At 25.1% G+C, this 27615-nt stretch overlaps 11 protein-coding genes across 11 annotated transcripts, besides 38 other annotated features; 4 read left to right on the forward strand and 7 right to left on the reverse strand.

Annotated features, from left to right (window-relative positions):
- Positions 1-943: 943 nt before the first annotated feature.
- Positions 944-4519, forward strand: CMU_003060 (uncharacterized protein; the record flags this gene model as incomplete). Its single annotated transcript, XM_002142789.1, has 1 exon — positions 944-4519. The coding sequence occupies one exon, from the start codon at positions 944-946 to the stop codon at positions 4517-4519; it is 3576 nt and encodes a 1191-aa protein (XP_002142825.1).
- Positions 2081-2129: a sequence feature (AT_rich).
- Positions 3553-3584: a sequence feature (AT_rich).
- A 16-nt stretch (positions 4520-4535) lies between the features above and the next one.
- Positions 4536-4563: a sequence feature (AT_rich).
- On the reverse strand, positions 4563-5636 carry CMU_003070 (protein kinase domain-containing protein; the record flags this gene model as incomplete). The annotated part of the gene is made up of 1 exon (XM_002142790.1): positions 4563-5636. The coding sequence occupies one exon, from the start codon at positions 5634-5636 to the stop codon at positions 4563-4565; it is 1074 nt and encodes a 357-aa protein (XP_002142826.1).
- Positions 5009-5031: a sequence feature (AT_rich).
- Positions 5453-5500: a sequence feature (AT_rich).
- A 22-nt stretch (positions 5637-5658) lies between the features above and the next one.
- Positions 5659-5723: a sequence feature (AT_rich).
- A 210-nt stretch (positions 5724-5933) lies between these two features.
- Positions 5934-5962: a sequence feature (AT_rich).
- A 57-nt stretch (positions 5963-6019) lies between these two features.
- Positions 6020-7186, forward strand: CMU_003080 (uncharacterized protein; the record flags this gene model as incomplete). The annotated part of the gene is made up of 1 exon (XM_002142791.1): positions 6020-7186. The coding sequence occupies one exon, from the start codon at positions 6020-6022 to the stop codon at positions 7184-7186; it is 1167 nt and encodes a 388-aa protein (XP_002142827.1).
- Positions 6600-6636: a microsatellite.
- Positions 7170-7365: a sequence feature (AT_rich).
- Positions 7366-7393: 28 nt separating this feature from the next.
- On the reverse strand, positions 7394-7903 carry CMU_003090 (HesB-like domain-containing protein; the record flags this gene model as incomplete). The annotated part of the gene is made up of 1 exon (XM_002142792.1): positions 7394-7903. The coding sequence occupies one exon, from the start codon at positions 7901-7903 to the stop codon at positions 7394-7396; it is 510 nt and encodes a 169-aa protein (XP_002142828.1).
- Positions 7409-7446: a sequence feature (AT_rich).
- Positions 7904-8278: 375 nt separating the features above from the next.
- Positions 8279-14269, reverse strand: CMU_003100 (ABC transporter family protein; the record flags this gene model as incomplete). The annotated part of the gene is made up of 1 exon (XM_002142793.1): positions 8279-14269. The coding sequence occupies one exon, from the start codon at positions 14267-14269 to the stop codon at positions 8279-8281; it is 5991 nt and encodes a 1996-aa protein (XP_002142829.1).
- Positions 9027-9082: a sequence feature (AT_rich).
- Positions 9805-9842: a sequence feature (AT_rich).
- Positions 9987-10038: a sequence feature (AT_rich).
- Positions 10351-10371: a sequence feature (AT_rich).
- Positions 13511-13538: a sequence feature (AT_rich).
- A 368-nt stretch (positions 14270-14637) lies between the features above and the next one.
- On the reverse strand, positions 14638-16224 carry CMU_003110 (B-box zinc finger domain-containing protein; the record flags this gene model as incomplete). The annotated part of the gene is made up of 1 exon (XM_002142794.1): positions 14638-16224. One exon carries the CDS (start codon positions 16222-16224, stop codon positions 14638-14640), a length of 1587 nt encoding a protein of 528 aa, XP_002142830.1.
- A 259-nt stretch (positions 16225-16483) lies between these two features.
- Positions 16484-19747, reverse strand: CMU_003120 (formin homology 2 domain-containing protein; the record flags this gene model as incomplete). The annotated part of the gene is made up of 1 exon (XM_002142795.1): positions 16484-19747. The coding sequence occupies one exon, from the start codon at positions 19745-19747 to the stop codon at positions 16484-16486; it is 3264 nt and encodes a 1087-aa protein (XP_002142831.1).
- Positions 18234-18286: a sequence feature (AT_rich).
- Positions 19175-19196: a sequence feature (AT_rich).
- Positions 19746-19773: a sequence feature (AT_rich).
- Positions 19774-19808: 35 nt separating this feature from the next.
- Positions 19809-19847: a microsatellite.
- Positions 19848-19854: 7 nt separating this feature from the next.
- Positions 19855-19880: a sequence feature (AT_rich).
- Positions 19881-20018: 138 nt separating this feature from the next.
- Positions 20019-20054: a sequence feature (AT_rich).
- Positions 20055-20329: 275 nt separating this feature from the next.
- Positions 20330-21823, reverse strand: CMU_003130 (uncharacterized protein; the record flags this gene model as incomplete). Its single annotated transcript, XM_002142796.1, has 1 exon — positions 20330-21823. One exon carries the CDS (start codon positions 21821-21823, stop codon positions 20330-20332), a length of 1494 nt encoding a protein of 497 aa, XP_002142832.1.
- Positions 21824-21854: 31 nt separating this feature from the next.
- Positions 21855-21895: a sequence feature (AT_rich).
- A 234-nt stretch (positions 21896-22129) lies between these two features.
- Positions 22130-24372, forward strand: CMU_003140 (uncharacterized protein; the record flags this gene model as incomplete). Its single annotated transcript, XM_002142797.1, has 3 exons — positions 22130-23845; positions 23999-24085; positions 24181-24372. The coding sequence occupies 3 exons, from the start codon at positions 22130-22132 to the stop codon at positions 24370-24372; spliced, it is 1995 nt and encodes a 664-aa protein (XP_002142833.1).
- Positions 22485-22524: a sequence feature (AT_rich).
- Positions 22782-22825: a sequence feature (AT_rich).
- Positions 23283-23387: a sequence feature (AT_rich).
- Positions 23499-23546: a sequence feature (AT_rich).
- Positions 23851-23915: a sequence feature (AT_rich).
- Positions 24091-24174: a sequence feature (AT_rich).
- A 77-nt stretch (positions 24373-24449) lies between the features above and the next one.
- Positions 24450-24477: a sequence feature (AT_rich).
- Positions 24478-24585: 108 nt separating this feature from the next.
- CMU_003150 (NLI interacting factor-like phosphatase family protein) lies at positions 24586-26271 on the reverse strand (the record flags this gene model as incomplete). The annotated part of the gene is made up of 2 exons (XM_002142798.1): positions 24586-24766; positions 24842-26271. 2 exons carry the CDS (start codon positions 26269-26271, stop codon positions 24586-24588), a joined length of 1611 nt encoding a protein of 536 aa, XP_002142834.1.
- Positions 24638-24709: a sequence feature (AT_rich).
- Positions 24790-24836: a sequence feature (AT_rich).
- Positions 25748-25917: a microsatellite.
- Positions 26270-26405: a sequence feature (AT_rich).
- A 131-nt stretch (positions 26406-26536) lies between these two features.
- Positions 26537-26558: a sequence feature (AT_rich).
- An 80-nt stretch (positions 26559-26638) lies between these two features.
- Positions 26639-26671: a sequence feature (AT_rich).
- Positions 26672-26689: 18 nt separating this feature from the next.
- Positions 26690-26747: a sequence feature (AT_rich).
- Positions 26748-26756: 9 nt separating this feature from the next.
- Positions 26757-27392, forward strand: CMU_003160 (uncharacterized protein; the record flags this gene model as incomplete). Its single annotated transcript, XM_002142799.1, has 1 exon — positions 26757-27392. One exon carries the CDS (start codon positions 26757-26759, stop codon positions 27390-27392), a length of 636 nt encoding a protein of 211 aa, XP_002142835.1.
- Positions 26824-26844: a sequence feature (AT_rich).
- Positions 27386-27417: a sequence feature (AT_rich).
- The last annotated feature ends 198 nt before the right edge of the window (positions 27418-27615 follow it).

Genomic DNA, 27615 nt, shown 5'->3' on the forward strand with positions numbered 1-27615 from the left:
TAGGAACAACAAATAAAATTATATAACTTTACCATCAATGGCCTGTCCAACTGAATCATAATCCATATAGGATCGAGTACTAATGTTATTAGAGTACTGTATCAGCAATAATGTATGAAGTCCTTGTTTTTGAGACATTTAAGTACTGGAGGAAACAAATAACTATTTATATGGAAAATGACATTTTCAATAGGATATACATGAATATTTCTAACTTGTAAATAGATATCTAAATTAAATTACAAAAATACTTACTTTTAAAATCCCTAATGAAGTTGATAGTAAAGTTATTATTTAAGGAAAGATGAAGCTCTTTTTTTACTGGTGCAGGTATAAATTGGCGGTGGACAAGGGTAGATAGTGTAGCTAGTGGTAAACATAGAGCTGGGATTCCTGAATGCACCATCCCTTCTAAAGTAAAGTAAATTTAAGGTATATCCATAATACCTACCTCTCATACATAAGGAATATTAATGCGTATATAACAAGCATGTAAGAGATATCAGGAAAAGTAATCTATAAGTAAGAGAACCCGGTTCAATTTCATTGTTATACACCTATTATTACCTCAGTAAGTATATACCTATTATTAACTCAGTAAGTATACACCAGAATCGTTATTTTACACAAAATATTAAATTAATTGACAATCTCGTTAGAAATCTAGATTACTTTAAAGGGAGAACCAAATGAGTGGCTTATTAGCAGACAGTAGTACTTTAGACGCGACGGCTTTGTGGGTTTTTATTGTCAGTTTATTTTGCAGATAAGCGGTTTTAACTAAGGCACAATCTGATAATAAATGCATGGAGTATTTTGATTGTATAGCTAAATAAAGACAAAAGATAAACATCTTTTATCTTTTATTTAAGAGTCAATAACAGAGAGGGGAAAATATATGTATAGAATTTTATTATAGATACTCATTCAACTCTTATATAGAATGCGAGTGGCAAGTTTAACCATTCCCAGACCAACATTGAAATATAATGATTGGAATCATGTGTCACTTGTAATTAAGAGTTCATCAGGGCCTTATATTATTAGCAGTTGGCCATTTGCATTTCCTCGATTTAAATATAAAGAAGATGAAATTTTAGATATTTGTATTTATGTCTCAAGAAATGTTGATGATCTGTATTCGGGTAGTGCAGAAATATATCAAATAATAAATTTCCCCTGCATATTACTTAAAGATCTAAATATTTATGGTAAAAAACAATGGATATTGGGACTTAAAAGTAAAAGTGATTGTACTAGTGATTTGTTGTCAGAAAGGCCAGAAAATGCAGTGTGTATAATAAAGGAAATGGAAGAAATGGCTAGAAGAAGTTTTACCATACCTAAAATATATTTAATATTCTGTTCATGCAATAATACAATTATGAATATTGAAGAACAGTTTTGTGACTACAATGAATCATTTGAAAAAATAAATATTAAATGTTTACCTAATAGTGATACTGGGGATAATGAATTAGAAAATAAAGTAGATAATATGCATCATGAAAATACAGATACTCTATTGAGTAATAGGATAAAACCGGATGATTCAATTTCAAAAATATCTGGTAAAACTTCTGGATCTAATAATGTAGCAAGAACTAATCTAATCAAGCAAAACATTTCACATAATAGCATTGATATATCTCATGCAATTGCAATGATTCAAAAACATAGAGAAAAAAGTTTGGTAAATCTCAAATTTTCAAATAATGATCAGTTAGATAGGGTTAGTAATGAATATGAGTCTTATCTGTATAATAATGAACAAAATATAGGTCAAGATAAATGCGATACTAATACCATTATTAGTAGGATTTTTGAAGGTATAACACAAAAGCTAGGTAAAGTTTGTGATTCTAAAAGTGTAATTTCAAGAGATTATTCATTAAACACGAAAATATTACTAGAGAAAAAGATTACTCAAGAAAAGCTACTACTGTTACAGTATTATTTCTCAACTTGGCGTAATAGGGTGAAACAAAGACAATTAGTTAAAAGCAGTAGAATAAATACTGAAAAAATTAAAGGAATTTGCAAGATTTCTAATATTATTGATAATAAGGGGAGTTTTCTCAAAATATTTACTTTAAATAAATTAATTCACAATTATTTATTGAAAAAAACTGAAGATATACATAGAGAAGAACTAAAACATTACATGAGAGAAAAAGAAAATTTAATTTTAGACTTTGAAAAAAAACTAAAAATAATTATTTTTGAAAATGAAAATAAGCAAAAAGAAAATAAATTTAAGGTAGAAAAGCTTATGGAGGATTTATCTATAGGGGAAAGGCAATATATAGATGCCATGAATAAACTAGAATTAGTTGATACTCTAAATAGAAATATTCAAAATGAGTTGGAAAATAAAAAATTGGAAAATGAAAGATTAATTAAACAATTTAAGGAGCTAAAGAGCTGCCTGAGTAAATCAGAATTATTGTATGAAAAAGAGCGTACTATTTATGAAGAGAAATTGAATTTAATGACCAAAAGTTATGAGGATCTTATGACAGAATGCAATAATCAAAAATCGGAACTTAATAATCTCAAAGAAGATGGAAAAAAGGAGAATTTACAACAAATTGAAGAAATAAAATTATTAAAGGAAGAGCTAGATAATTTGAGGTTTAGATTAAATAATGAAATTGAAGAAAAAAATGCAATTGAATTTATAAAGAACAAATTAGAGACTCAAATAAGCGAAAATAGCAAAATAACCCAACTATGTGAGGATAAACTAAAGAAAAAAATTGAAAATATGAATAAAGAATATGATTTCTTAAAACTTAGATGTAATCAAATAGAAGAGGAGGTGCAAATTCTACATGTAAAAAATAAAGATTTATGTAATGAAAATAATACATTAAAATCTAATAATAGTGAATTAGAAAAAGAAAAAAGCTCATTATTACTATCAGTATATGATTTAATAAATCAAGTGGAAATAGAAAAAATTGAAAGAATTCAAGAACTTGAAAATTCTAGAATTTTATTTCAAAGTATCAATTATAGTAATGGAAATATATGTAATCTTAATATGCAAGTAGTTGATAATGATAACAAAAAAAGGTTATATTCCTCTGATTCATCAGATAATAATGATTTATTACTAGAAGATTTAAAAAAATCATTTTTTGAAGAATCTTCAGAAGATAATGCTAAAAAAATTCTGAATGAAAGTGTTGATATTTTTGAACAATCAGGTAAATATTCTGAAGATTTTACATATAATTTAGATGATTTAATAAATCAGTATAAAAAACTAAATGAGAAGTTTATTATATTACAAAATGAGTTACATAAATACACTAATAATTGTTATTGTCTAAAAAATAATAAGTGGAGTATAGTAAGTAATATTGTGCAAGTACAAATAATTGATTGTAATGTAAGCTTGAAAAATTTGAAAATAAAAAATAATGAATTAAAGATGAAGTTTAATAATACTTTAGAAGAACTTAAAAAAACTAAAAGATTATATCAACATATGAAAATTATTAGAAATAAACAAACACTAACTATTAACCAATATATCAGACAAAGAAATATTAAAAATATCATATATAATAAAAATAGGAATTTTAAGTTAAAAAGAGTCAATGAATTGTCTTTAAATATACTTTCATATGATATTCAACAAATTGATGGTGGAACTTATTCAGAAAATATTGATCTACCACTAGAAAGTAAACGACCTGAACAACTTGAAAAAAGGGTACAGTCTCTTATAAAAGAATTTAAAAATATTCAAAATCTAAAAAATTGTGATGAGATTCAGCCATGTATTAGAAAACAATTACTCAATGAAATATCATCAATAGATGAAGCAAGCTTTATTTTTGAATCAGTAGTTGAAATGCTTAAAGCAGCAATAACAGTAATAAAGCCACAAAATAAAGATTTAGATGAATCATTAAATAAATCAATTGAATCATTAGATTCATTAGATAAAATCAATATAATTTCATCAAATACATTAAAGGAGATATATAACACTACAAATAGTACAGATCTAAATCATGAATTAAACAAAAATGTTACTAATCGTAATAATAATCTAAGTGAATCAAAATATAATATGAATTCTAGTGGATTATTAGATACAAATCAGCCAAATTCATTAATAGTACGTCAAAAACATATACTTCAACCAGTAAATTCGCAAATAACACCTATAATATATCCAAAAACTACTCAAACACTGAAAAAATCAGTATCTAATCATATTTATCAAAATTGTGATATGATTAGATACCAGCATATCCATGCAACAAATAACTCTAATCAAATAAACCAACTTCCTATAAATCCAATTATATCAAATACTAATGTAAATTTTACTGATAATACTAAAATACCAAGACGTTATTCATCACTACCAAAATATTCTTTTAGAACAACAGTAAAATCTAATATTGTTGAACAAAATAATATGACATATATAAATCGTCCATATGTACAAAATACTAATACAACTAGTTATTCTAATATATATAATTGGAGAATATGAAAAGAAAAATATACAGAAAAAAAAATTATTATTAAATATATATTCAAGAAGTTAGATTATTTATTATTTTTTCAACAACAAATTTAGCATATTCACAGTTACACCTTTCTTTAGGTTCTATTTGAAGTAATTGGAAAATTAAATTAAAAATATCAGGAAATCTCTCTTTCAATGGTTTAAGAGTATCTTTTAATATATGAAATTGACATGAAATATTTAATAGTTTGTAAATTTCATTACATACAGCTACTTCATTTCCTCCAAAAAAAATTGGTAACCATGTATTAGTATTAGCTTTACTAAGGCTACTCCTTGTATTATAACTTAAATATGACTTATTTTTGCTATTTTTACATAATATTGTGAATAATTCCAAAATAACTACTCCAATAGTCCAACAATCAACTGCATATGGACATATCAATTTATTATTAGTATTAAAAGAAAGAAGTTCAGGTGGTTTATAGTATAATGTTGCAACATCTACTGTAAAATTTATATTATTATTATTTCTAATTGTACGAGCTAATCCAAAATCTGCAATTTTAACTATTTTTGTATTTTCATTGAAAAGTATATTTTCTGGTTTAAGATCACGATGTACAATACCAATGCTATGGAGAAAATTCACAGATTTTATAATCTGATATGATATATATATACCATCAATCAAATTCAGATTATTTGCGTTCTTTTCGATATATGACTGTAATGTAGAACCTCCATATTCATATACAGCACATATTCTTTGATCACAAACAACTATTTGTTCTAATCTAATAATTCCATCAAAATTATATTCATGTAATTCTTTGAGTAATCCAATTTCTCTCAATATACTTGGATGTATTCCTTTATTTGTTAACTTTTTATCAAAAACTTTTATAGCATAATATTTTGGTATTGAAAGTTCATAGGTATATTCTTTTTTGCTAATATATTTATTATTTGATCTTAAATTATAATCTAAATTATTTATATCTTCTCTATTACTAGTCATTTTTGGTTCTTTATTATCTATCTTTACAGCTTTATATACGGTACCATATGCTCCTCTTCCAAGAATATATAGGAGTTTGTATTCTCCATTAATAATACATAAGTCATCTAATTTCATACTTAATAAGAAATAAATTCACATAATTTTAAATATACTAATAATATCTAGATAATTTAATTAAGTAAAATAATTTTTTTTTAATTTCTTCTCTTTTCGAGAATATGAAATAGTATTAAGTATAATATTAATATAATCAGTCATTATAAAGATCATATATTTAGTACCTTTCTATTCTTTGCAATAATATATGAAATATTTTCTTTATAATTCAGAATACTTTAGAATATTAAAATATTAAGAGAATATTACAGTTTATATTATTACTATAAACTGAAAAATTAAATAATAGCGCTGTTAAATAAATTTCTTAATTTATATAAAATGACTATAACGTACAAAATATCCCTTTATAACAATACTTAAATACTATTATGTTATAAATGTTTGGATACAGTATCTTAAATGATATTAAGATAAAGCATGTATATGAAGCCGATGATAACTTATATAATTTATTAAAAAGAAACTTATACAAGTTACGACTTAATGATGATATATTAATGGATTTATTAGGTGAAAATGGTGTATTAAGGCCTGGAGATTTAATAGGAATAGCTGGTAAAAGTAATTGTGGTAAATCTTTATTATTAGGATATATAATGGCTCAATGTATACTACCAAAGGAACTTGGAGGACATAATTTATCAGTATTATATATTGATACAGATAATAGTTTCTGTATAGAAGTTTTTCTAGAGACACATTTATTACCTACTATTGAGAAATACTATGAAAATTATTATCAAATAAATGAAGATCTAATTATTAATAATAAGGATATGCTTATATCTAGTTTAGATAATTTCAAAGTTGTTAGTGTATCAGATATATTAGATTTTATTTCAATATTACGTACAATAATGACAGATAATACAAATCCAAATATTATAATTATAGATTCATTAACATTTTGGAAAATCCAAAATAGTTCAAGCATATTTGAATATATAGTTAGCCAAGATAATAATGATAATAATAATAAAGATAACAATATTAAATATAATGAACTATATACAAATAAATTAAATTCTTATTTATTTGGATTAAATGCATCATTAAATACTTTATATAATTGTAGTATGCACCTATTATCTAGTATAATTGATACAATGGGTGTTGTTGTTTTTGTAACAATTGATGAGGAGTATATCACTAATAAGAAATATAGAAATATTTTAAGCAAAACTTCTATAGAAATTTTGAGTAATCCTGATTTGAATGATTATAATATGGAATCATATTATAATATTGAACTTCCATTATCTAATCGTTCAAATAATGAATCATCACACCTACAAGATTCTAGATTAAATAAGGTTACAGTGAGATTTCCAAAACTTCCATCTGGTATATTTGAAACTATTAGAATACAATATAAAGTGAACAATTTAAATTTTAAAAGGCTATTATGGATAACTTGTACTGATACAAGAGAAATAACATCTGCACAAACTAATATTCCAACATATTTTAATTGTATAAATGATAATAAGAAAATGAACTATATGATAGTAACTGATTCACATGGAGTAAATTTGTTAAATTAATTTATTTATAAGATTTTGTTTATTTATTAAATATAATAATCTTATACTAAATATATAAATTTTACAATAAAATATTGGCCTTTATAAATTGTAATATTTATTGACTATTTATATAAATAAGGAATTATTTTATTAAGAAAATAAGATATTATTTAGTAAATTATATAATATTAATAAAAGTCATAAAAGTTTGATTCTAACAAACAATTATATACACTCTACAAAATTATTTTTTGTAATATAATTTGTTTTTATATTATGGTGAATATTTTCTTTATTATCCTCAAACATATAACTTTTGCCACAGTCACAACATCCAATATGTAGTTTATTATAGAAGGTAAATTGGGAATCTAGTTCATTTTCACTAAAATCAATTTTTGTTCCAAACAAAGTTGTTAAAGAATTAGATTCTATTATTATTGGGACTTCTATATTTTTTGCACCAGAATCATCTTTGAAATTGATCAAACATTCTTTATTTTTAGTTTGATTTTCTGTATTATTGTAAAGGTCATCAAACAACAACTTATAGGAGTAACCAGAGCATCCACTTTTAAGTAAAGTTAGACGTATAGCAACATATTTCTTATTATGTCTATGTTTATATTCTTCTAACATATCTTTTAATTTGAGAAGAGCTTTAGATGTTATAGATAGTATATTATTAGGAGCTATTTGTTGTTCACTGGATTTAGTAGATAAATAGGCTGTCATCGTTTTCATATTTGTTATAGTTGGTATTTTTCTATACAATATTTTTAGTTTGTCTAAATTAGTGATATAGTTATTCCTTAATATTTTTGAATATTGATTGTTTATATTTGTTTGTAACAACTTTCTGATACATGTATTATACATTTTTAATAGTAGAAATAAAACCTCAAAAAGTGCATTATAATATTAGAATTGACCAAGATTAGTGTATAATTATAATGATTTTGCAGTTTACAAGATATTTGTATTATGATCTTTTAAATAATGTATAAGCAAGGTATAGTATCCATAATATATAGAGAATATTAAAAGTAGGTGTTCCTAAATATACCGCTATTATAGATCTAAAAATAAGTTCATTATTCTTTAATATTACTATAAAGTATTATCATTATTACTAATAGTAAACTCGTTTGCTTTATAAATTAATTTCTGTAAATTAAGTTGAGATTTAACTTCTGAAAATTTAATTTTAGAGGAAATTTGTCCATGACTCATTACATATATGTAATCACAGTATTGTATAGATTCTATATTATGGGTTATAATAATAACAATACAATGTCTAAAATATTTGTTAACTAGATAAGGAATAGATATAGATGATTCTGACTTATTTTTGATGGTATCTCTAGGATGATTTAAAATAAACTCTATTGTATTTGTATCTTGTAAACTGCCAGAGTTCAATTCTTGATTATATGAATATTCATCCATAATTGGGGGTTCATCAATTAATATTAGACGGTAATTTTTTGAATTAAGATATAATCTAATAAAAGCAAGAATTCTTATTTGGGATATATTAAATACTCGATTTTGATTATTATTATCTAATTGACAAATAGTCTTATCATTTGATGAATAACTCCGAGAGTATGCCAAATTAATATTATCATTCATAATTTGAGAGAAAGAATTACATGAAGCCACTGAGTTTAAACCACTTGGTAAATCTTTAAATAAATAATTGAGTTCTAACTCATCAATAGCATTCCATATATTGGAATCACTATATTGATCATAAGGATCTATATACTTTCTTATAGTCCAATTATTAATTATGACATGATTTTGAGGAATAAATCCAATAATATTATCATATTGATGACAATAATTGGACTTTATATTTATGTTATTTGTTGATTTTTTATCTATATATATAATTTGATTAATATTCATATGTAGTAATGATAAATCAATATTATCTAATAGTATTTGACCAGAGTCTAATTCATAAATCCCAAGAATAGAATGAATTAGAGATGATTTCCCAGATCCAGTTCTACCAACTAATCCAATATGCTGCCCAGGAAGTATATTCATATTAATATTTCTCAAGGCTATTTTGATAATATATCTATTATCTGTATAGCTCATTGTTGCATCTTTTATTATAAGACCATTAGAAAAATTTAGAGAATCTTCATTTATGTTTGAGTTTACAAATTTTTCACTACCTTTGTCAAAAATTTCTAGAGAACTACTATTTGTATTATTACTATCAGTTGTATTTCCATCATTCTCCATACTTAGACTACTTTTAGTAATTGAAGTATTGTATTTTTTAAATTTGATTGATGGATTCACTTTTTTATGATAATATTCAATTTGCTTTTGTAAAAACTGAAATCTTTGAATTGAACACATATCCATTTCTAAGTCAATAAATTTTCTATTTAGTCCATTAATAGTTGATGGGAGACCAATTGCAAAAGATAGAGTAAGACCAAGAAAACTGGATATAATAGGATCAGGACTATAACAAGCAAAACCAGATATATAACAAGGTAATTGAATATCTAGCATTCTAGGTATTGTAGGCAATAGAAATATAATAAAAATAGTAAATATTCCCAAGAGTAAAGTTCTGATTTGCCCCCATATACTAACTCCATAACTAAAATAAAATATTTTTAACAAATTTTTAAGTATATATGATGTGTAGTTTTGATAGTAAGAAAGCTTCATAGTTCTAATTATATCAGATCCTTTTATTATAAACTCAGTTTGATTGCATAAAAGACCATATGTATTTAGTAATAATCTGTAATTCTCCCTAGCCTGTATTCTAGTAGGTTTGAATATATATTTAATATATATATAGACAATTATAGGTATTAAAAATAAAAAAACTGGAGTACTCCAAACTATAAATATTATAGATATAATAAAGGAAGTAAATTGAAATGTGATATTAGAAAATGATATTTTGTTGTCAATAATTGAAAGATCTAGTGAAAAGATATCTACAAGAGATTTAATATTGATACCATCATATAATTTTATAGGAGCTTTTAGTAATTGTAAAAGGACATCGTTATGGATTTTAATGGAACTTGAAATTTTAGCTTTAAATTCAAAGTATATACCAATTAGCCTAATTGTTATTGTTACCATTGTTAATATAAAGAATATAATCATATATTGTAAACTTATAGAGAAAGAATTAAAATATAAAATTTTATCAAGTTTATCTTGAAGTAAAATTAAGCTGGTTTTATCTTGTCCACTCCAAATAATTGCAATGATATCGATAATATTTGTACATAATGCAAGAGAAATAAATATAGAAATAATTAATGTAAACATCATTCTACCATAAAATAACTCTATGAACCATTTATATGTATTCAATTTCACATGACCAGAGAGTTCTGTAAAATTATGATGTACTGGACAAAAATATTTAGAACTTCTTATTAATTTTGAAGAAGCTTTAACTATAGCTTGTCCAAGGGTAGAATTGCTTACATATCTTAAAGGCATAATAAAAGAAGGTGCGAAAGTACTTGATTGAGGTAAATAATTAATGAAAATATTATCGTTTTCATTATTTTCATTATATAGCTCCTTTTTTGCTTGGTTTTCAATACTTTCACTAGTAAACTGAGATTTCATACTTTTGATTTGAAAATTCGGACTTATTGGTTGACTATTTAATGGTTTATATAAATTATATGTCTTTTCAGTCTTTGTATATTGTTCAGTTTTATAATTCAAGTCTGTATTTCCTTGTTTTTCATTTCTTAGATCTCCTGGAGTATCTAATATTGACGAATCTTTAGATTCTAAGTGATTTCCAGTATGTACAGAATTTTGACCATATTTAGGGATTTCTTCATACTTTTGACCAAAATTGGAGAGAAATTGGTGAATATCATGAACTTCATAAATTCTGCCCTGGTTCATATAAAAAAACTTAAATTCAAATGGATAATTCCCCAGCATTTTATCCATGTATCTATCCAGAAAATGATTCAGTGTTGCAGTTGTCATAGATATAACACTTGAAAAGTCCTTAAATTTCGAGATTATAGAATTGTAGTAATCTGGTCTATCTTCCGATTCTAAGTAAGGATGATCGGAAATAAATAATTCACTAAAAATCTTTGTAGAGGTTTGAGGATCAAGAGGTTCAAATATTGAATCTAAACAGAGTAAAAATTTATTATTACTTTGGTTTACATTTCTATTATTTGTTATATCATATAAAACATGAGAATTATCTTCAAGTTTACAGTATTTATTAAATTTTGAAGCAATACTATTGTCAAACAAAGGATCAATATCTGGTGTCCCTTTATTATGTATATTAGTGGTAGATTCATTTATATTCATATTATTATCTAGTAATATATGAAAATCACGGGTACTCTGAAGAGTCTGATTACTTTGATTAGTAGAATGAAGATTCCTATTTCTATATATTTCATTTATATCATCATGTTGAATGTCTTCAATTTCATCATTTTCATAGCAGTCATAATTATACAAAGCTCTAGCTAAAGCTACACGAACTTTCTGCCCATTACTAAGGTTATTACCATATTCATCAATCATATGTAAATCTTTCAGTGGCCAATTATTAATGTCTGTCTCCAGTTGACATACCTTTAGAACATTTCGAAAGCTAATCTCATCAAATTTACGTCCAGCTAATATTACACTTTTTAATGTACCATTTGGTAACCAAGTTGAAGAGGATACATATTGTATAGGTAATTGCAATCTTTTATTTGCAATGTAACTTATACCCTTAATACGGTATAGACTCCCAATTATTGAGTCTAATAAGTTTGTCTTTCCACTTTCATCTTGACCAAAAATTATACCAATTTGGCCATATTTTATAGACAAATTAATATCTTTCAAACAAGGTGATATGGTGAGATGGTATAAAGAGGAATAATCTTGAAAGTGTAAAAAGTTATCTTGAGAATCATTAAATTTAAAAATTGAACATTTCCGAAATACCTTTTCTTTTATTTTTGAATTAACTTTTTGTAATATTATAGGAGATGTTAAACTAGATAAGTTTATCAAATTCATTTGTTGATTATCACAGTCAGTTGTAGAAGATTTCATAAAATAATCAAATTGTTGAAAATCTCTATCTTCTAATCTATATTCTTCATTTCTTATTTCATTATTTCTAGTATAAGATTCATGATGAAGATTAGTTTCTGATATTGTTAATATTTCCTTATCTTCATCTTTAATTGGAATATCATCTAGACCTCCAGATAATAAACTCCCACCTAACTGATGTAAATATCTTATTTCCGGGTCATCGTACATTGCTCTAGAAAAGCTTGCATTGTTATAATAGATAGCATATTCATCTGTGTAATGTTTATTATTCTCATATATAGAATTGCTGATATCTGCTAATTCAATACTACCACATAGTACATTCCTCTCATCTGAAAATATATCCTTATTTCCTAAATTACAAATTAAAGGATATTCATCAACTTTTGAGAATATCAAAAGTTGAATTCTACTCAAACTGATCCAGCCTCGTACTGTAGTACCTAATTCTTCTGGTATAGAACCAGCTGAATTAAATAAGATACTCAGTGAATACATTATAGGAACAGTAGCAATTGTTGGAATAATAAATTGTCCAGTAAAATTCTGAAATAACAGCCCTAATACAAGAAATAAAATGGCCTGTGAAAATAATAATGAGTTGTTTGTGAAGAATAATGCGGCTGAGCTCCACCATAAGTTCAAATATCTCTGATGCATTTCCTCATCTCTTAGGTTAATTAATGAGTTGTACACAAAGTCTTCCCAATTCAAAAGTTTTATTATTCTAATATTTTTTAGAATATACCTTAATTCTTCTAATCTTCTATCCTTAACCTTAAGTAGTGGTTTTCTTAAATATCCACTAAATATTTCGCATCCTATTCCAATACTGGTTAATATACATAATGAAGTAATACATAAAATTATTGAAATATTCAAAATTCGCAACTTGCTACTATTGAAATTGGATACTGATGATGTTAATATGTACGCCATCGTAAATCCTGCAATTAGTAGCCTGAGAGGAAATAAGACTAGGTTTATTAAGCTAACAAACATTTTTGAACAAGGAAATAAATCTGCCATAATCAAATTATACATATCAGCAGTCTTTATTTTAATTGGTGTGATAATATCTTGTACTTTAAATAATTGACTTCTCGTTTTATGTGGAATTATATTTATTTTCTGCCTAGATTGAGAGTCTATTTCTTGTTTTAAGGAATTTTCTGATTTAACTTGTTTATCTTCTTTTAAGTATTTATTCGAATTATTAGATACTTGTGTTTCATTTATAGAAAATAAATTATTATATTTACCCATTGTCAAATATTTTGTTGCACTTTCATTTATATCTTCTTTACTATCATCAACTTTACAACTGAATATTTTCAAAATTCGCTTAAATAATGAGTATCTTTTTTTATGTATAATCAAGTTCATTTTAGGTACAAATGGAGGATTTAACTTAGTATTAAATTTACGTGATAAATGAAGTCCACCAGATTTTCTTAAACCTCTCCATAACAAGTTGATTGCCAAACTAGTATAGATACGAAATATATATTTTAATTGCAAAAATGTTGCATGAGGTAATATTATTGTAGTTGATATTAGTATAATAAATACAGAAAAAAAGTTTATTAAAGAGTTATATTTATCTTGTATAGATAAGGGTCTTGGCTTCTGTAAATCTTGAATAATTCTTTTAATTACTAAACTTGCAGAATACTGTATACCATCTATTATAATAATTGAGAATAGACAAAGTATTAATAATGGATAATAAACTCTTAATATTGCCTTAAATAAACTTGGTTGCCTACCACTATTCAATGCCAATATTTCTTCTTTCTTTAAAGCTCTTGATAGGTGTTCCCCAATTTTAATTACATCCTCTGTTAAAGGAATATCTGGTAGATCATTACTAGAGAATTGTTCAGTTTTATAGGATTTGATATAGGGATTCATAAATCCAAAGCTTAAGTATTTTAAAGAAAGGTATTGATACCAATGTCTAGGTTTATATATTGAATTACCCCACCCCATACTTTAGTAAATTGTGGTGCGTTGTATTTATATTACTTAATTCAATATCTATATATTAATAGCTATTAACAAATACTCAATATGAAAACTTAGACCTTTTAATACTAGCCAAGTATACTTAGTTCCATAATCCTTCCAAAAGGTGAGAATACAATTTCCAATGAAAAAAAGATATACTGGGTGATGTGATTGGTACTGGCTACAAATTGATGTATTAGGCGCAAAATTTTTAAATCTATTAAGTTGTACTAAATACTCATTATCTACATTTAAGAAGTGCAATATATGGTTTGAGAATTAAACTACTATGAAGCCTTCTTGATAAAAAGTTATTTTTAAATATTTAGAATTAGCTAGTCCCTATTACCTTATTGCAGAAATAGAGAATGTTTTGCATCCTTATGATTTTTGTTATGTCTCAGTGCTGATTCTGACAAGATATCAACTCTACCAACAAGTCTTAAATCAGGCAAGAACTTGTTATCATTTGTAAACAAGTCACATAATTGGAAGATTTCTTCTCTATAGTGACAATGCCTCAACCATGCAAATAGAAAATCTGCTGGTGGTAATACAGATTGAAGATATTGTAAAAATCCTTCAGACCATTCCAATTGTTGTAGTAACTGATTAAATATCAATTGCTCACACAGTACTGTATTCATTTTTGTTTCAACAGCTATTTGTAACTGTCTCATTGAATTTTCTAGTAGAGCATATATACGTTGTTCTACATCAAACATATTTGTTCTAACATCATTATATATAATCTGCTGTGACTCCAACTTTTCTAATAGTTCCATCTTTCTTGAATTCAAACACGGATGTGGTTTATTATGCCTTTCAAGTTGAGCTCTATATGCACGACCAATAGGCATTATAAGAGAAGATGTACTTTCTTCTGTGTGAGCATGAGCTGGTCTACATAATCTACACATTGGTACATTACATAATGTACAAAACTCCTCTAAGTTGTCCATTGTATGAACTGGACAACAACCAGATGATCTCGGCATTTGATTAACTGGTATCCTTACATGACGACTTACTAGTTTATTGTGCATATGTAATCTTTCATCGCATAAATCACATAATTTAGCTGTATCCGCTTGACACCATAATATTGCAGGAGCATCTTGGCATTCATCACACCATGGGACTGCAAAAAGTTCTGGAATAGATGAATCATATTCAAATTGAACTAAGTATTGAGGTACTACTTGTGAACTTTCATAAATTATATACTCATGACGAAATGTGTGCTGAGGTAATACTCCTGTTGCTAAACATAGTGATCTTGTCAGATTTAATTCATTTTCAGTTGATAGATCATTTCCATTATTACTTTTTACTTTTGAATTTATAATTGATGGAGGATTAATTTGTCTATTTCGTAAAAATACTGTATCATATTCTGAAGATATCTGGAAATGGTTCCCATCTGCTTCTTTTTCACTATTTTTAACTACTGAACATCCAACACCAACTTTACATAGAAAATATTCAAATAGACGTCTAGTAGTTGTAAAATCTGAGTGTGAATTTGGGAGAAATGGTGAATTTGATAGTTCAATACTTACGTCGACATCTTCAGAATAATTAGATGATTCATTTATAGTAGAAGGTATACCTGGTAATTTAATATTTCCTGATGTAAACTTCATGCCAGATGGTGGTATTTTAAAACTACGACGACAAACATCCTGAATGGAATTATTTAGATCTAATTCATTGGTATCAACCCAACAATATAATACTAAGCGACCCTTTGTTCTTCTCTCAAATGCTGCCTCAGCAGAAGCTACATTTATATGCCATATTTGCTGTACTAAGGATCTAGATGAACGACAGCAAACCTGCAAATAATGTTCTAATAGATTCCACTCTTCAGTACCACGCTGTACAGTATCAAGATCTCTATCTGAAATGTGTGTTACTAGTATATCCCTTGACATTAAAATCTATTTGTATAGAATATATAACTAGAATCTGGTATTATCTAAGTATGCAAAGATAATATATTACAGAAGTTGTATTTTGAAGTAGTCTGCACAATATTAAAAATTATTTCCTTTCTTAAATACTTTATGTACTTTTATATATCCAAAGTATCATTTTTCTATAATTACACAAAATTACATCACATTACTATAAATTTAAGCTATTCTATTAAAGGCGCCAACAATTCCAATCTTAATATTCAACCACAAAAATTTAGATATTGGGAGGTATTGCACCTCCTAAGCGGCTTCTAGAAGCTTGAATGTATGTTTTTGGTGATGTGTAATTATTGCTTGAAGGAAGTGTTTCCAGTGGAGTGACACTATACTCACCTTTGTTAAACATTGGTATGTCTGACAGTACACATGTGTAATCTTCATCATTCTCTAGTTCACTGTTAGAATTTGTTTCTGGTACCTCTTCCAAAATATTCACAGACTTATCGAAGTTATTTACCACTTTCGTCTGATTTCGTATACTTTTAAAAGGTAAAGTAAATCTTCCGACATTTTCAGTATTATTTATATTTAATTCTGTCTGATTCATATCTAAAAGTGTAGCCAATTGACAGATCCTAAGAATTGATTGACGACGATTAAATACTTGATTCTTAATAGGTGAATGATCTAAGGTTTCTTCCTTTGGAACTATATTCATTATATCTAATAATCTAGTACTTGAAGGTGATGATAATGCAACAGTGGCAGTATCGTCATGGTCAGAATTAGAGTTAGAATCAAAGTCCAATAAATCACTCAGTCTATTGTTATTCAATGCCTTATTTTCCTCAATTTGAATATTTCCATCTTCTTCTTTATTGACTAGGTATAAATGTTTAGAATTAACGTTATCTTCTAAATTATCACTCATATCTCCTTTATTATCCTCTGATAATATCAACTTAGCCTCATTTGACAATTCAACATTATAGTCAGTATTTTTAATATATTTATTTGAACATTTAATTGGACAAGGCATTATATTTGGAAGTCTAGGATTATGATGCATAGTTACTTCATTAACACTATTTATAAAGTCAATATTTTCCAAATCTTGCTTAAATGAATCGTCCTTATTCTTTATATTACACATTTCTGCTATTGGAGAATCTGTATTATCCACTTCTTTATTAACAAATACTTGCTCATCATTTTCTTTTGAACTTCCCAATTTATCTAGACCACTTTTTTTTTTATTAAACATAGGCTTCAGATTTAGCTCTGCAATTACTGAATTTGGAATAAGATCTCTTATAGAAGATGGTTTTGTAGACTTTAATGCTGAAAATTTCGAGATATCAAGCAAATTAACATGATCCTCATTATTCGACTTAGATGTCATCTTTTTTTGATTCTTTATAGATTTTCTTTTTATTGGTGATTGTATACCGAAATTATTATCTAGCTGCTTTGGTGGTGTACAATTCTCTTTATCAAGATCTTTAAGTACTTGATTGTAATTATCCAAAAAATCCACAAAAACCAAAGTTATATCAGATTTTTTAATATTCTTATTATTTAGTGGTAAAAAAGTATGTATATCACTAAAGTAATAGCATGAAGCAATATACTTTTGTAGTAATTGCCTAAATATATAACAAAGTGACACCATTTGGTCATATTTCTCACTATAAAAACTACTCATTATCTCCTTAAACTTATCACTATGTCCCTTGCATAACATATTAAGTAATAAACTTTGGTCAGTACTCCCACTTAATTCTAACCATGAAAAAATCAAATCTGTTGCAACTGTATATATAGATGATATATTTCTTTCTGATGACTTCTTTAGAATAGATACCTCTTCACTAGTAAATAATTCACCTAAAATAGATGCAATAAAATGTAACAATGTTTTACCCTTCTTATTTGCAACTTTAATATTTTGCAAATTTTTCAGTGATGAAATAGGGATATATTTGACTGTAGATTTCTTGCTATCCAAATCTTCCTTATCAGTCAATTTTAATTTATTATTATTATTTATTTTATCTAATTTCTCATTAAATATATTGCGAGACTTAACAATTGTTTGAAATAACAGAGGTAACTTCCTATGATGTAATAAAAGATCTAAGCCAGCACCTTTTTCTTGTATCCATTTATAAGACTCACTATATAATTGATCAAATGATGTCTTCAAAATCATACACTCAAGTCTATGTGGCAAATTAGGTATTAATGATAAAAAATATACAAATTCCTCTTCTTCAAGTAGAGGAATATTTGGATTGTCATTATGAAATTTAATTACTTGTGTTACACAGTCCTTCCAAGTCTCATATTTAACAGGATTTTCAGTTGGATCTGGAACAGTTTCTAACAATAAATTCATTCCTTCTTTATCTAGTGTGCATAATAAGATCGAATTTTTAAATGAATTTAACCCTTTCTTTTCATGTTTTGGATATTTCTTTTTAAAATAATTTATTGTTATTTGCAACATTCTACTTGTTTTTGAATCAAAAACACTATTCCTCTCATTAACATCCTCGAAATTATCTAAATTTACAGGTAATATTCGATTTGTATTGCTAAAGTTATTCTTATTATTATTCAAAGATTCCTTTAATTCATTATTAACATCTCCACTAATCCACAAATCTTCTGTTTTTATTTCCCTAATAAACCACTCATCAATCATTTCCTCTGATATATTTGGAATATCCACTGATACAGAAAATACAGAAGAAGCTAATACTTCAATCTTTTGTTCTCCATGTATAATACCTGATTCATCATTTAGTATGCTCTGTACCTTATTCTTAAATTCCGAAAAATATTCACCTATAGAATTAGATTCTACTATATCATCATATCTTAGAAAATCCTCCCTAATACAACCCCATTCTAAGGAACTTCTTGTACCTTTCTTTTTAAGTGGATTATTTATGTTACCACCTTTTAAATTAATAAATTTATTACTTGAAGTCATAACCTGATTCTTCATAAACGAAGCTTTACTTATAGATGGTGGTGGTGGTAATGCCTTACCAATAGGTATATTATTTGTTTTCGGTATAGCTGGAGGTACTTTACAAATGACTTTAGAAGAAGACCCAATATTTGAGGTATTCAAATTCTTAATACCATTCAATTTTTCTCCATATCTTTCTGACAAATTAGAACTGTTAGATTCATCATAAATTTGATTGTGGTATTTAAAATTTTGTCCTAAATCATGACAAATTGAGACCTCATTCTTTACAATCGTCAGTTCAAAGTGTCTTTTACATATATTATTTGAGCTATGTGAACCCACTATATCACATACTCTTGGAAATACATTTGTATACTCTGCAGTTTCTTGTTTTTTATCTTCATTTAAATTTGAATTAGTTTTCAGAGGATTTGCCGATATCCAGGTGTCTCTTTCTTTTAAAATACTACTTATATTATCCCTTAGCTCTAAAACTAATGCCACCAATTCCTCCTTATCAAAACAAAGTAATCTATCTTTTGTAATATGAATCATTTATAATTTATTAATTTAATTATAAACTATCTAAATCCTCTTGTGGGGAATAATCCGAAGTATACACACATACACACATACATACACACATACATACATATACAACCAATATAAATATTTATAAATAATTTTAGGTAAAATTGACATTCATTTAATTTCACAAAAAAGAATCTGCATAATTATTATAAATTTAAGTATTTACACTTATTCAAAATTATACCATCTAATTATATGGAATACTATATACAACTCATTAATTTGATTTATAGTCTAAAATTATAAATAAATAGTTAAATTATAAAATATTGACGACACTTCCAATATTTAAAAACCTTCTAGATTAAAATAACTTACAGTAATAATGAATAACTTGGTATATCCATATCTACTACACATTCTATTTAAACCCTATTATTCATATATTTAGACATTAATTTCATGATATTATCCAAGGTATAACTGAATTTTTGAAGTTTTATTAAAATCAAATTGATTATATTATAAACTATCAAAGAAGTCTTGATTATATAATAATGACTTATTCTTTCTTAGTTATAATAATCCAAAATTTTCTTTTTTCTTTTAAGTATAACTTCTCTTTGAAAATTCTTCAAAATTAACTAAATCTTCAAAACTCCTAAAATCTACCAAATTACCAACTTTATTACTTTTTAATTGATCACCTCCAACTTCTAAAAAGTGATCTACTTTTTTGTTATCTATTTTTTCGGAATTTTCATCTTTGCAACTTATTTCAAGTTTTTTTGGAGTATTATATAATTTATTATTCTCTACATCAATATTTCCATCTTGAAAATTCAAATTTATTATTTTTTTAGATTTGTCATTATTATCCCTCATATTCAATTTATATCCTTTATCATTAGATTCGTTAAGTAAACCGGAAAATTCACTATTAATTAATTTCTTATGAGCTGTAATTAAGGCTGAATAGAATGATTCAATTTCCTTTGCATTCAAATGTAAATTAATATCAGTTTTATTGAAATCAGAAGTGTCTAGATCTTTAAATTTCTCATTAGCCCTTATCTTATCCATTACACGTTCTAAAAGTAGAATTAGTTCAACATATTCTCTTTCATAATTACTTTTTTTATCATTACTATTATTTAAAATAGGATCTGCTGATAATAATTCGTTATCCTCATTTGTTTTATAGTTAATATCAAGTTGATTATCTATAGAAGATTTTAATTTCTTTTCTCTAAACCAAAATTTTGGATATTTAATTGAATATTTTATTATATCCCAAAAAGCTAAGGATAAGTATTCCTGCATATCTGCTCTTGAAAGTATATGATATATCCATTCAACCACTTTTTTTTGTACATCATCACTCTCTATTATATTTGTTAAAAAATTACCTGTGTTATACTGAATATTTGGATCTCCTAAAATATGATCATTTATAATATTTTTACACCATATCTGAGCATTATCATAAAATATATCATGATTTATTGCATTAAAAAGTAAAAGTGCAGTTTTTTCTGTAACCTCCATAGATGTTGTTATATAATCAATAATTTCATCAACTGTTCTATATAACCAATTTTGTACTATTTCACTATTTAATATTTTAACTAATGATTCTGTTATATTTTTATTATCAGATAAAACCTTATTCAAAAAATAAAGACTCCTCTCTTGAATATTCTCGTTATTTAATATGGAAATAAAAATCCGTTCCAATAAATTATTGATTAGTTTTTCAAATTCAGAATTCTCCAAAATTCTACTGCACTTTTCTATTATTGTATCTTGATTTATCTTTTTTATTTCATGTAATGCATAAAATGATGTTCCACTAAATATCAATAAAGTCATCAAAATAGTTGAAGATTTTCTCACGTTGAAGGAATTAACCCCTCTTATTTTTAAATAATTTGCTCCTTTTTGTAGATTATTTCTTAGCCTTGTAAACTTAGATAAGATTCTATCATTAAAAATTATATTATTATCTAAATGTAGTTTCAATAACTTTCCAAATTTGAAATGTCTTCCAATTGTTATTGATCTATAATTTATAATCCCTGATTGCTGTATATTACACATAGTAAATTGTTTGAATATATCCCTGATAGGCATTTTAATATAATATTAATATTACTTTAAAATCATAAAATACATATCTCATAAAAGAATACCCCAATCCATTCCAATAAAAATCTTGAATATTACTAATTGAAATATTTCAATAATTGTTAATTAAATATACTATTAAGTTTTACTATTTAGAGAATCAAACCAAAAAAAAAGACTATAAGGCGGGACCCTTTGCAGTACCGGTATAGATGCTTACGTGTATAACATGACACTATTTTTTTCTGAAAACTTTAAGGACTTTTCTACTTTCTGAATATGAAAAGGAAGTTAGAAGGATTATCAGCTGTTCAAATATATGATGAACTACTGAAGTCTCCAAAAAGTTCTTGGACTCAAATGATTTCCCAACTACCAGCTACTGTGAAAAGTGACCTAGTTCAGATTTTATCAAAAAAGAAAAAAGAATGTATAGAAGGTTCAGATAATAGCACATTGAAATCTAACTTAAGTACTAATATGGGTCATATTTATGAAGTAAAATCACAATCTTTGGAAGTGTCTAATAAAGTTAATACCTCTAATGAAATAATTAATGTTCAAGATAATAATATAAACTTATATCAAGAAAGTTTAAAAGAGAAGGGATATATAAACCTGGATAATAATGATGATTTTATAGAAAAAAAAAATTTAAATAATCAAAATTTAAAGTTACCATTTCAAGAACCTTGTAATACTACTACTATTGAATTAAATAAAAAATTCTTAAACTTAAAGGTATCAACATATTCCCCAATATACCAAATAATATCAAGGGCAATGTATATTGCAGGTGATGATAGAAAGATACTAAAGGATGCTAATAATGATGAAATAACGGTCAAATGTGTGCAATCATATCTCAATATTTGGATAGCCCTTGTATGGAATAACCTTACTTTATCTAACTCAAAAATCTCAGGTAAACTTAATAATAAAATATTAAAAAATCTTTTAAAAAATTTATATAAAGAGGAAATTGATAAGTTAAATTATGATTATTTAATTAGTAAAGTAGCTCACAAACATTTTGTTACAGGAAGTAATGTAATTAATCCAGTAAGCTCAGTTGAGAATAAAGATATTTCAGTTACACAAGATATAGAAAGTATTACTTGTAACTCAAGTACACTGAGTAATACTATAAATACAAGATTTGAAAATCGTCTTAAACTTCGTGATATTAGAACTAGGAATATGCCATCAGATTCTTACAAAGAATTTGCACTACTTCGTGAAAAAAATTTCCGACCTTCATTAAACACCTTGCATGATTGGTTAAATATAACTTGGAATACTACTTATAACAATGGTATAAAAGATTCAAAAGTTTCAGATATTCCATCTGGTTGTTTACAGATATTCAGTTTTCTTATTAATGATATAATATCATCAATTGTTGAAGATGCACTTCAAGTAGCACTTTGTGAAATAAAATATGAACAAATTTTAAATGAATATAAATCAAATGAATATAAATGTAATATAAAAGAAGATTCATTTATTAAAAGAATAAATGAGTTAAATAAAATAAGCTCATCAAAAAAATTTGATAACTTATTGGAATATTACAAGAATTTAGAAAATATCAAAGGATCATCAAAAAATAATATGATAGAACTAAGAGTTGATCATTATTTAGCAGTAATTATTAATAAAATAAATGAAAAAGATATCAATTTATTATATAATAGTTGCAATCCAACTAAATCATGTGACTTAACTTTGTTATACAAAAATAGTATAATTGAATCTACAGTTATAATTAATAGAATTTCTGAATTAAATGAAGTTTTAACAAGTCAAATAATAAGAGGTAGCTCAAATTGGTGTACTAGTTCCTTTAAAAAATATGAAATTAATGATGATAAGATCTCAGAAAATTATCAAAGTGATAATGTAAAACAAAAATCAGATGAAGTTAATGATATGTTTGATGCTATTTTGGAATCTGCAATAAAAGATTGTCCGATAGATAAAGTTTTTCCAATGGTAAGTTTAAAATAAAAATAATCAAAATTTTGAAATTTGGATTAAGATATATTTTATTAATTATATATAAGTTGCAACAATAAGTAAATTTATTCAATTAAACTTTTCATCTATTTTTACTACTGAAAAATTATACTATTTATACTTTTATAGGGTGTATCAGATAACTTTGGAATGTTTGCTTTAACAAGATTAAGACATTGTATTGAAATTTCACAAGATCCAGAAGATTTAACTAAGGTAAGTTTTATTATAATTTAAATTAAATTATTATTAAATACAATATATAAACTAACTTTTATATTTTCTAATTAAAAAAAAAAAATTATCTATAGATTTTCAATACTATTTTTAATGAATGGGAAATGGATACTAGCAAATCTGAAGATGATAAAAGTATTGAGATACAGGAAGCAAAATCAATATCAATTAATCGTGTAAAACAACTTAATAAATATATGGATATAGCACATAAAGTATTAGCAATAAGCAATTTACTAAAAAAATTGAATGAAGAAATGATATAATTTAAATAAAAAAAGTGATAATTTTATCACACTACCTATTATATGATATGTAAATATTAGTATATTCATAGGTATAGTAAAAATATATATTCTTTTTATTAATAAGATAAATGATCAATGTGTATTATAGAAAAGCTACTACATTCCACAAGTTCAATTTGTTCCTTGTTTAGTTCACATTTAATATTGGTAGAGTTATTAATAGAATTTTCATTATTTAACTTCTTTCTTGCAAGTATCTGAAAAAAGATCCATTATCATAAAGTTAATATTTTGAAATTTTATTTCCATATAATTTAATTTATTACTATTACAAAAAAAAAGATTAAATATAAAACATACACTAAGTAATGGTAATAAATCATATAATTCAGTATCATTTTTATCATTAAACCTGTAAAAATTAAAAAATTCGAGAATTTTAAATGTAATAATATAAAATACTAAAATATTAAAAAAAAAAACTTACCATGAAGTAATTGGAATAGCATTCTCTGGTTGAAATAAGTATGATATTGGAGAGTTATCTATAATTATAACATCTTCTAAATTCCTACCAAGTTTTGATAAATCTTTTATAAAAGAATTTCCTTCTACTGTACAATTTTCACGAAATAGACGGTAAGGGCATAAACCACGTGGATCAAGTTTATCTAATAATGGATTTGCATATTTAGATAAACTTGCAGTAAAAATAACAACTTCATATAGTGAGCTAACTACTTCAAGAAATTTATCAACACCTGGTCTTTTTAATACATATACATTATACATTTCATATTCAATTTCAACAGAAATAACAAATGAGGCTGCTCTTATTGGTTGGAATGAGCTATGTACTAAAGTTTCATCTAAATCAAGTACCAATGTCTTTCTTCCAAAATACTCCGGTTTTTGTGGCTCTAAATATGGTATACTTGGATATATACATTCATCAATAGTACTAACTGTCTTCCTACTAATATTACTATCATTTGTATAACAAGTTTCATCTCCATTACTTTCATCTATAATCATATCATGACTTTTAAAATCTAAATCTTGTTTTCTATTATCTTTATTACTTCTATTATTCAAAAAATTAGAAGGGCCTTTATTTGAACCCCAGTTACCAATCTTCCATGAAAGGAAATCACTCTTTAAATTATTAAATATAAGTAATATCTTTTCACTCAACTTCTTCTTTGATTTCCATTTATTTTTTGATCTCTTATTACTAATAATATAACTTTTTTCTAATGAAACTATATCTTTATTCAAAATATTATTATCATTATCTTGTATATAACTATTTGACATTAAATTCTCTTTCTTCTCTTTATTCTCATTATTTTCAGAGTTCTTACCAATAATTCTTATATCTTTAATATCTCCAATCATTATTGAATTATTATTCTTATTATATTCCTCATTTTCAATACAAGTCATTATTTCTCTAATTTCACTATTTATTATCTCATTATTATCTATTATCTTATTACTTTCTTTTCTATTAGTTGTTTTAGTATTTAACATCTTATATTTACTACTATTTTTACAATCATTTATTCCATCACTATCTTTAAAGGATTTACTTTTATCATCAACTTCTATATAATTATTACAATTTAAAAAGTAGCTTTGATTTTTATTCTCAGATATTACTTCATCAAAAGGTATTTCCTGTTCATCTAAAACTATAAATGAGGTAACTATAGAATCTTGAGTATCATGTGAAACCGAAGTTCGTGTAGAAGATGTTGGTGATGAAATTTGATGAAATAAATCAGATTTAGAATTTGTTTTCTGATGTATCCTACGTATTAATAAAGAATTATCTGGTGATATTGAATTATTAACCCAATTTTCTCTATTTCCTTCATTAATCATTGAAATCCCAACTGTATCTCTATCCTCCATTATATTATATTAATAACCTATATATTTATAAATAAGTTTATTATTACAAATATATTATTATAATATTTATATAAAATAATTTCCTCTAATATCTTATAATTTAAGTATTAAAATTTAGTCTTTTTATTATTATTCATATCATTCTTAAAATCCTTAATACATAATAGCCTCTAATCTACAAAAATTAGTATTAATCACCTATTGACTTAAAATCTACATAATTAGCTTTTTTTAATAACTCTAATACGAGTTATTATACCATATCTATTTTTATTAATATTTTATATGGTTGGAGATTTCTATAAAATTTCCCGGTGATTTATAGATCTAATTAACATATTTTTACTATTACATTATTATTACCTTCTAAAAAAAAAAATATAAAATAAAATGTAATAAACCCGCTTAAAATATGGGGATAATTATTATGTATTGAATAAATATAATTTGAAAATTTAAAGATTTTATCAAAAATAGATCAAAATATGCTAAATAAAATTGGTGAAAAAGATTTAGATCAATCTAATTATAGATTCAGAACATTATCAATAGATAATTTTAATATTAATTATTCTCCAAGTAAGACTGATCCTCCTATAGGTATATTTGATCATTTTATACAAGAAAATAAATATAATAGAAGTATTACTGAATCTTTAACTTATATGGATCCTATATTAAATAATAATAAACATAGTTATGAGGAATATGATATATCAAAAGATGATCATACTAAAGATATATTAGATATAAGATCTATAAATAACAGAGAATTTATAATAGATGAATCAACTAATCTAAGAGATCAATTAATTACTAATACATCTGATAGTATTTCAATAAATCATACAACAAGTACAATTAATGATGATTCAAATTTGAATATTATGAATGAAGTATCAAGTGTATTAACAACATCTTCAGATACTTGTACAACTATAAAATGGAATTTAGTTTGGAAAACTATAGAAAATATTGATAAACAAATTCAAAGAAAAGATCAAAAGTATCAAAAATTTCGTACATTATTATATAATTTGGGAAATAAAGACATTGAGTCTTTAGATATTACAAAGGATACTGTTTCTAATGTATCATTATCAGTACAAATATCAAATTAACTAATATTATTAAATATTATTTATAGGTGTCATTAGAAAAATAATCTAAAAAGAAAATTTTATTGTATTAATTTACAAATATGTAGGAATTTTGTTCAACTTTATTATTTTATTGTCTTATTTAAAAAAGTTTAAGAATTTCTTGGAACCTCAATAAAAAAAAAGATACCCCCCCCCCCCCTCCCCATTTTATATTGAATACTTGTTGAAAAATAAACCCCTC

Source organism: Cryptosporidium muris, genomic scaffold (genome assembly GCF_000006515.1).
Source record: "Cryptosporidium muris RN66 scf_1106632353993 genomic scaffold, whole genome shotgun sequence".
In the NCBI taxonomy this organism is placed as follows: domain Eukaryota; phylum Apicomplexa; class Conoidasida; order Eucoccidiorida; family Cryptosporidiidae; genus Cryptosporidium; species Cryptosporidium muris.